This window comes from Rhinopithecus bieti, unplaced genomic scaffold, assembly GCF_001698545.2.
Source record: "Rhinopithecus bieti isolate Rb0 unplaced genomic scaffold, ASM169854v2 scaffold_3040, whole genome shotgun sequence".
NCBI classification, from domain to species: domain Eukaryota; kingdom Metazoa; phylum Chordata; class Mammalia; order Primates; family Cercopithecidae; genus Rhinopithecus; species Rhinopithecus bieti.
The window spans coordinates 1,629,063-1,638,943 of NW_016804657.1; the positions used below are offsets into that span (position 1 = coordinate 1,629,063).

General features: G+C 41.4%; 1 protein-coding gene across 1 annotated transcript; it reads left to right on the forward strand.

Moving 5' to 3' along the window:
• Positions 1–3,409: 3,409 nt before the first annotated feature.
• Positions 3,410–7,930, forward strand: LOC108528079 (acidic mammalian chitinase-like). Its single transcript, XM_017869662.1, is given in 10 exon segments — positions 3,410–3,558; positions 4,233–4,289; positions 4,385–4,550; positions 4,795–4,919; positions 5,101–5,168; positions 5,171–5,223; positions 5,874–6,059; positions 6,568–6,687; positions 6,803–6,944; positions 7,600–7,930. Coding segments are annotated over 10 exon segments (1,311 nt in total). The 5' UTR covers positions 3,410–3,424; the 3' UTR covers positions 7,860–7,930.
• Positions 7,931–9,881: the final 1,951 nt, after the last annotated feature.

Below are 9,881 nucleotides of genomic sequence, written 5' to 3' on the forward strand. Positions count from 1 at the left end.
ATGTGTAAAATACAACAGTTACTCCTACTAAAATTAATTTATTTGGTGCTCAATGAATGTTTATTTAGAAGCCCTATCTTGCATAGGAAATAGACTTTAGGTACAACATGGGAATTAACATGGGTTTGACTAGTATTGGGTTTTTTTGGAGGACTGGTATTCTTAAGGAGTTTCTAAACAGAAGATTAGGCACATGTGCAGATAGTCTATAATGATTATTATTTGTGGAGTGTTTATTATGCACCTGATTCTTTACAAATATTTCATTTAATGCTTACAACTGCCATACAAAGTAGGAATTTGTGTCCCAATTTTACAAATTAGGAAACTGAGATTAAGGAACAGTCCCAATTTCTCAAACCAAATGAACAATGGAAAGAATTTGAGCCTCAATGGTAGAAAGGATTTGAACTCCAACATGTGTGGCTTTTTCCACTGGTTCCACATTTCTTCCCTACCAATGGTTCATAAAAAGAAGCAGTGAGTTTTCTGAATGGTACAAACAAAATACCAGAGAAGTAGAGGTGAGGAAGGTGGTCACTTCCAGGTGTGATGATTGGGGAAGGTGTCATGGGAGAAAGCAGTTGAAGTGGGCCTTTAATGGAGTGGGATGTGGGTACAGGAGGACAATATTCTGCATTCTAGACAGAGGGAATGGCCTCAGCAGGAGGGTGAAGATGAGACCATTTTTGAGTATGGAGAAGTATAATTTAATATGCAAGATTTAAATAGGGAGGCCAGCAGGAGGCACGGTGGAAAGTTAAATTGAGGCAAGACTGTGGAGTCTTGACGACAGGCGAAGGAGAAAGAACTCTATGAGGCAATAAGGAGCTGTTAAACTCTGCCCCCAACTCCAGGGACTTGGGGCCATATACAGAAAAGATCTAGAAGAAAAAGAAGGGAGCTACAGTGCACTGTTACAGTGCTAAGCTCTGAGAGAAGTGGTGGTGGGGAAAGGAATTGAAGATTCCAAGGACAAGGGGAAGTCTAAGACCAAATAGAAGAGGACTATAGATTTCAGTGACCAATGGATTTTGGAGAATAGAAGTGTATGAATCACAAAAACTGGAGTGGTGAGAGCCTCAGTGATCAAGAGAAATTTGGAACCACACACAGAAATGTGGGCAACAGGAAGAGGTGCTGGCCTAGGGGAAAGAACCACCTGGAAAGTGTCAGCCATCAGGCTCAGGGTCTGGTGGTCAGGCATGTTACCCTGCCTCAGGCTGAGGCAGGCTGAATCCAAGGAAGTATCACAAAGGAAAGGAGCCTCCTGAGAAGAGAAGAACCAAGTGAAGGCCACTTCAAGGGTAGAGGGCTGGGAAAGGGTAGGAGAAATAGAAGTAGAAAAATCCACAGAAGGAGAAGAGGTAATGATTTGGGGTCAAAAAGACAGAGTAGGTAATGACCCTCTATAGCCTTTGCTTAAGGAGGAAACTTTGTTCTTACAATGAGTGAATGAATGACTGCAAAGAATAAATGAATGTAAAGTCACTCAATGCTTCCGCCTGACAAAGAGTGCATGAAATAGCCAATTAGTTGCTTCACTATCCAAATGGAGAATATAGCCCACTGTACATAAGCCATTTGAATTACATAAGCTACTCCATAATGGAGCTTATTAGTGTGGTTCCTGGGCTCGAGCCCAATCTTTTCTTCTTGTTAAACAAAATCAAGATAGTATTGTTTCCCTGTCAATAATGGATTCTTAAATGGGTTTGAGCTTTGTGAGCACTGCCAATATCAACACTTACTTTAGAGGCAATCTCGATAAAGGAGAATCTGATAAGGCACAAGGGAGGGCAAAGAGGGTATAAATGGCAGGTTGGATGAGGGAGACACTACCACTGAGGCAACATGGCCAAGCTCACCCACCTCACTGGTAAGAGATCATCTCATCTCTGTACCTCTGAACGACTCTCTCCCTCTTGTTTTTCTGCCCCTTTAAAACTCTTTTACCTTCAAATTTAAACCAGATCATCTGAGATTTTTGCTTTTGGCAAAAGTATGGGGATATACTGAAAGGGGGAAAGTCCCAAATTGCCTGGTGATAGGTTTCTCACTGCCCTGCCGTCCTCCTCCCTTCACCAAGCCCCAAAGGCTCATGGCACTTTAACACTTTAATGGTCTTTTGAATGGAAATAGAGGGGAGTGGATTTCCAGGGAAAATCCAAGTCTTTGCCAGCCTCAATAGGTTGGTCTTCTACAGAGGATCTTAAAAGAATGAAAAATAGAAAAAGTTTCCTACTGCTAAAGTGAGGTTACTAATGTATAAAGGCTGCTCTACTCACATTCCTCCAGTTCATTATTCTCTCTGTTGCTTTAAGGTCTGCTCCTTGTGCTGACAGCTGAGATAGGTATGTATATTTTTTGGGATGAACCACTATATTGTTCCTCTTTTTCTTCTTCATAATTTGGAAACTCAGTATGGCCCTGTGTCCTTCCACATCAGACAGAGAATATTAACTACTCTCTAGAGAATTCAAAATTCCCTAACCATGTTTAAAGGATTAATACCATTGGTCAAAAAAATCCCAAAGCAGAAACCAACTAGATAGCCGTCTTAAAGAATATGTGTTAACAATAAAAACTAATATGGTGAGGCAGCTACATGGTGTCTTCTGCTCTTAAAACGTTTAAAATCTGTCATCTTACTGAGTTTTAAAACAACTCTTCTTTGAGAGGTGTACAGGAAAGGCATTACCGCCCCATCTCACAGACTAGTTAACCAGGGCAGAGATAAGACATATGACCTGACCCAGGTAATATAGAGTTCACGGCAGAATCTGAACCAGTAGCCAGGGCCCTTGGCTCCTTGTGGATGACTCACTTCCCCCTGGGTGGAATTACTCAGGGAGACATCTAAAAGGGCTAAATAGACTTAGACTATCACCCTTTCTGTGTCTCAGTTTCCAAATGGGTAAAATGGGAAAAATAATAGTACCTCTCTCACAGGGTTTTGGTGAGGATTCATGAGTAAATGTAAGTAAATTTCTCAGAGCAATGCTTGGTACGTAAGTGCTAATTCCCACATAAGGGAGCCCAAATACATCTAAATCATAGTTTGCTAGCTTTAAAGTTCTATTTCAGCTAAAGGCACTGGTTTCTAAGGTTATTCAATTCTCTCTTGGAGGAACAGAGCTATCTCTAAGAGATGTCTTCAGCCCTGAATTGCCTGCTCCTTATTGCCTGCAAATTATATAATTATAGGTTTGCTGCAACATGAAGTTCTTACATCGACTTTTCCCCTTTCCTTTGAGACTTCAAATAGGGAAATCATTTGGAAATCTGTGGTCTGCAAAGAAATCTGTGACCACTAGGGAGCTTGTCTCTCACCTTCTTCCTCTGGGTAACAGTTGGCTCTGCTTACCAGCTGACATGCTACTTCTCCAACTGGGCCCAGTACCGGCCAGGCCTGGGGCGCTTCATGCCTGACAACATCGACCCCTGCCTCTGTACCCACCTGATCTATGCCTTTGCTGGGATGCAGAACAACAAGATCACCACCATCGAATGGAATGACGTGACTCTCTACCAAGAATTCAATGGCCTGAAAAACAAGTAAGTGAGAGAAAACCTGAGTTTCAAGTCTTTTAACCTTCAAGGACAGTTTAAACAAGATCTTCCACAGCAGACTTCAGGCTGAAATTCCAAACAGGCCAACAAGCAGGTAAATTCAGCTTTCTTATTATTTCAAGTGCAGGAATGACTCTAATATTAAGGGGAATGGCTGGCTCACAGAAGCTAGTTGCCAACTAAATCCCACCTCAGTTGCCAAGGGAAGCTTACAGGTCCAACTACTGGTGGACTCAGATGAGAACAATCTTCTACTTAGAAGCAATCCAAAGCTGTCATTGATAAAGCATTCAGTCTCCTTGGTCAGGAGATTCACTCCTAGGGAAATAATTAGAACTGTGGAGACATTGGGGTGCAGCAAACCAACATGGCACATGTATACCTACGTAACAAACCGGCACGTTGTGCACATGTACCCTAGAACTTAAAGTATATTAAAAAAAAAAAAAAAGAACTGTGGAGACATTGAAACTTACCAATCATAGTCACCTACTCCAACATTCATTAAGTAGGAAATAAGGATAAGAACAAAGATAAACCAGGATGAGAGGCTGCATGACACTTTCCTGGCTTCCCCCTCACTATTGCAGCTAAATATTGAAATGCCTTCCCTTTCTTTTCATTTGTTCTGATAAAGCACTTTGTTTCTTTTCCCTCAGAAATAGTAAACTGAAAACTCTCTTGGCTGTTGGTGGCTGGAACTTTGCCACTGCTCCGTAAGTTCTTTTTGGAGATGACTTCCTAGGTTGATTTTACTCCAAGGTGTTGGGACCACCAAGGTCTCACCCTGCCTTCTTTGGGTCTCCCTCAGTTTCACTGACATGGTTTCCACTCGTACGAACCGCCAGACTTTCATCAACTCAGTCATCGAATTCCTGCGCCAGTATGAGTTTGATGGGCTGGACTTTGACTGGGAGTACCCCGGCTCTCGTGGGAGCCCTTCTCAGGACAAGCATCTCTTCACTGTCCTGGTGCAGGTGAGCTGAGTTCCTGATCATTTTGACTGGAAAGCATACACCCATCTCACATGAAAGATCACTGGGACCTTAAACCTAGTTTCCTACAATTTTAGTTGGGGTAAAGGACATGAAAATCCTATTCCAGTAAGGATGTTGAGGAATGAATGGAAGGATGGAAGAGGTTAATTTAATTCAGAGTCATGAACCTCATGAAAGTCAACTTAAAGATACCATTCACAGACTTTCTCCTGCTCCTGTACAGGAAACGCGTGAAGCTTTTGAGCAGGAGGCCAAGCAGAGCAACAAGCCCAGGCTGTTGGTCACTGCTGCAGTAGCTGCTGGCATCTCCACCATCCAGTCTGGCTATGAGATCCCCCAACTGTCACAGTGAGTGATGTGCCTTATCTTCAAACCCTTGGAGGTATCACTCGGGCAGACTAGACTTATCTTTGGTCTGTCTTACTATTCAGGGACCTTGTTTAGGAGGCTTTGGAAGTGGTGCCTTGTGCCTGCACAGGTATGGGAAATGACCATCAGAAATGATTTTAAATCCTCTACCCCACCTCAGGTACCTGGACTACATCCATGTCATGACCTACGACTTCCATGGCTCCTGGGAGGGCTACACTGGAGAGAACAGCCCCTGCACAAATACCCGACTGACACTGGCAGCAACGCCTACCTCAATGTGGTGAGTCCCTGTACAGATGTAAGTGCAGACCAGAGATGATGATGAAAATCACACAGAGATTCAGGCACAAAAGACATCATAAGTTTAGCGGTTTTCTCAAATGGGGAATTAGGCTGCCATAATTAATCAACTGTTCTCATTTACTAAAAAACTTCCCTTTTTACTAACACCATACTGATAATTCTACCTAATATGAAAGAAGATTAATAACAAGTGCACTGTTTTTTAATAAAAGAAAATGATATGCCACTGCTCCTATTTAAATAAATTATAAAAGGCTTTTTCCACCTTTCCCCTTTTGCTGTTTCCCTTTTGCCTTACCCATTTTCTACTGTTCTAATCCCTTGCCCATGTATATCATATAGAATTTCAGCCATTAACTAATGAATCATACCAGGAATATCATTTTAAAAGCTCTGCTCTTCCATCATATATATTTTTATATGAAGGGTATATGTAAAGCCTGCACGTTATTAAAAGAATTTAGTTGAGAATGAGACCTACCACTTTAACAGATATATGTCAGTGATGCTCTAAAATGTGTTGCAAGTAGAGTGGGCACAACCAAACCGAAAAAAAGTTTAGCTAACAATTAATCACTAGGCCATCAGCTGTGGGTGAGAACTCGAGCTAACCCACTACCATTGCAGGATTATGCCATCAACTACTGGAAGGACAACGGGGCCCCAGCTGAGAAGCTCATCGTTGGATTCCCAGCCTATGGACATACCTTCCTTCTGAGCAATCCCTCCAATCATGGAATTGGTGCCCCTACCACTGGTCCTGGCCCTGCGGGGCCCTACACCAGGGAGTCTGGGTTCTGGGCCTACTATGAGGTATACGCTCAGAAATTTTAGAGGAAAGGTGGCTTCCTCTTGGTACATGTAGCTAATAATATGAGCAATATTCAACAGTATTTGAATCATTTTTGGATTGGAGCTGAAAGTGGATGTTTGTGACTCTCTAGAAGTGAGGCAGGATAAGCCCCCCTGTTGTACCACTTTAATTGGCCCTTCACTAGGGTCCTTTCAGGCTACATTCCAAACACAGAGAGTGTAGAAAAGCAGGCTATCATTGGTGACAGTATATCAATCTGTAGACACTTCTGATTCCCAGGGCATTCCTTGATTTAAGAGTTTCTCCCCACATTGAAAATAAATTACTCGAAAGGGGTAAAGAAACAGAATCCCAAATGAACTAAGAAATTTGCTGATAGAGTCATAGACCTTCGTTTTCAAGTAGTTTTTATGCAACCCTCCTCTACTTCCCCTTCCCCATGTCCTTTTACCTCTGCCACCACAAGGACACTGCCTACCTCTTGACCTGTTCCTTATATTCTGTTAGATCTGTACCTTCCTGAAGAATGGAGCTACTGAAGTATGGGAGGCTCATGAGGATGTTCCCTATGCCTACAAAGGAAATGAGTGGCTTGGATATGATAACACCAAGAGTTTCCAAATCAAGGTAGACTGTGTTTTATGGACTGTTGTTGCCTGTGAGCATGTTCCCATTATAGCACTGGAGCCACAGCTCAGCCTTGGTGTCTGTACATAACTGACTTCCTTTCTAATTACCACAGGCTGACTGGCTAAAGAAGAACAACTTCAGAGGTGCCATGGTCTGGGCCATTGACTTGGATGATTTCACAGGCACTTTCTGCAACCAAGGAAAATTCCCTCTGATCACCACCCTAAAGGATGCTCTGGGCCTGCAGAGTACAAGTGAGTTAGGGAGTGAGAAGGGACACTAAGCCTCAGACTTGAGAGAAATTCCAAAGGTTCCTTGCAAGTCAGGGAGCCATTGCACAAGTAATTGACTATTGCTCCATTCCTATCTGGTAACAACTGATTAATGGTGGGAAGAACAAACAGGGCTCTTCACCATTTCTTCCTGCCTTCATTCATTTCACAAGCAATTTGTTGAACATCTATTACATATACAGTGCTCTGTAGGTACCACAGGCGATCCAAATGCATAAATATCCATATCTACTCTATGGAATTTACAATCTAGTGAGAGAAATTGGATTTACAAAAATTGCAAAGCTAGACAACAATACAGAAGATATTATGTGATAATGTGCCCCTCAAAAGAATAAGTAATCTTCTTGCGAGTTCATGATAATGAAAAATTTCAATCAGTAAGCTGTAAGGAGGAAAAAACGCACTGTGCCTTGAAGGATGAGGAAGGAGTTCATAAGCAAAGGGGTGATATATCCAAAGGAAGGATATATCAGATCAGAAGACTGAAATATGCAGAGACACAGAAGGAGGAGCCAAGAACAAAATCCAGGGTATTTGCTCTCACACATCAGGTATCACTGGCTAAAAGCAAGGAGGTTCAGGATTTGGTTTTTGGTTTTTTTTTCCTTCTCAGGTTGCAAAGCTCCAGCCCAACCCACTGCTCCCATTACTGAGGCACCCATCACAGGCAGTTTCAGCCACAGTGGTAGCTCTGGGGGCAGCTCTGGGGACAACCCCAGTGATAGTGGATTCTGTGCCAACAAGGCCAGGGGCCTGTACCCTGACCCCACTGACAAGAATGCCTTCTACAATTGTGCAAATGGAAAGACTTTCATTCAGCACTGCCAGGCTGGCCTTGTCTTTGAAGCCTCCTGCTCCTGCTGCAGCTGGTGATAACATGTGTCAGATACCACCTTACCCAGCCGCAGAAGTTGTTGTGCAATAAAAGGTTGAGCATTACTGTACAATGGCTTCTGCTTCTTTACTGTAGGATCTTAGATGTAATTAATCCCTATTTCCCAATGATATACAGTTGCTCCACCAGCCCCCAAGCCTGCAGCATACACTGCTCTTCCTGGGTGTTGGGTAGCAGAAGCAAGGGGATTAAAGGAAAATACATCATCCCTTCATTCTCAAAATGTACTCAGATGAAAGTGGGGAGCCCAAGAATGTAAGACTCAGATAAAAATGACCCATAAACAAATGTCATTTTAAAATGATTGATTTGCCCTTTTTGCTGAGAATGCACAATTAGGAGGCTATTGCAGTGATTCACGGGAGAGGTGCAGATTTAGAACAAAGTAGCAGCAGTAGAAGTGGTCAGAGGTGATTGCATTTCAGCTGTATTCTTAAGATTTGTTAAGCCAGCAGTTTTCTTTATGGGTTGTATGTAGAGAGTGGGAGACAAAAAGAGGAGCCAAGGATAATTTCAACATTTTGGCTTAAGAAATTACAAATATGAAATTACCATCAACTGAAATGGAGAAAGCTAAAAGTAGACTAGATTATGAAAGAAGAGCAGGAGTTCAACTTTAAACATGTTGAATTTAAGATTGTTATTGGGTTTCTAAGTAGAGGTGTGGAGTAGATAGTTGGACATAACATTTTTAGAGGTAGTTTGTATTTAAAGTAAATAGATTAGATGAGATCATTAAGGGAGACAGAGAAAGGAAAGCATTCAAGCCCTGAGCATTTCAGCATTCAGAGGGAGGCTGGAGAGAAGAGTAGGAACAAGTAATGAAGACCAAAAAAGGAGAGCTAAATGAGGTAGAAGGAAAACCAAGGAAAAAAACATATCAAGGAGGAGAAAGTGATCAAGTTTGTCAAATACTACTTAGGTCAGGTCAGATGAAGTCTGAGAATTGACCATTATGTTTAACAACCTGTAGATCATTGATAAACTTGACAGAAGTGGGGTTGGTAAACAATTTAGTGGCAAAAGCCTGAGTGAAGTAGGTTTAAGAGGGAATGGAAAGGTAAGAATTGAAGACAGTAAGAATACAAAAACCCATCTTATATGTGTTAAAGGGAAGCAAAAAAATGGATTAAGAATAAAAGATTATGGAAAACAGAAGCTGAATTTATGTTTTCAAACCCACATATACTTATTTAGAGGTATGAGAGATAAAAATCTAACATTCTTTCCAAACCTCTCACTTTCTTATTTTATTATTATTTTCACAGAGTCAAAAAGGTTTTTTAACTTAAAAAAAATTGTTTTTTGAGACAAGGTCTCATTCTGTTCCCCACGCTGGGGTACAAAAGGCATGAACATGGCTCACTGCACCCTTGACCTCCTGGACTCAAGCAATTCTCCAGTCTCAGCCTCCTAAAGTGCTGGGATTACAGGCGTGAGCCATCACATCCAGCCCCAAATTTTTAATATCACTTTGTTTTATAACAGAACTAAAGTCCTATATTTAAATCAATGCAATATTCATCCCCTATACTTACACTACAGCTTCTCCAATATTCATTTCTTTAATTATCTTGTTTGTTTTGCTTTTGTTTGCCAAGAAGGACTTGCAGTATCTTCCATTTTCTTGCATGTATGAAAATGCCTGACTGTTGCCTTTATATTTGATTGGTAACTTTTGGACACAAAGTTATTCGCTCACTCTTTTACTCAAAATTTTGTAAATATTACTACTTTTTTATTCTGACATTGAATATTGAGCTAGTTCTTTTCCTATGGCTCTTTCATTTACTTTTTCAGGGTTGGCTGTTTTGCAGTTGAATAGCTTTCCAAGTAGTTCTGTGGCTGCTACAGGCCTTAAGTTCTTTTATATGTGAGAATGTCTTCCTGTCTCCTCTGTTCTTGAAAAGTATACTTCAAGGATATTATACTTGGTAGAGTATAATACATTGGGCTTGTACTTTCTTTTCCTCAGAACTCTTCAGGTGTAGACAAAACTT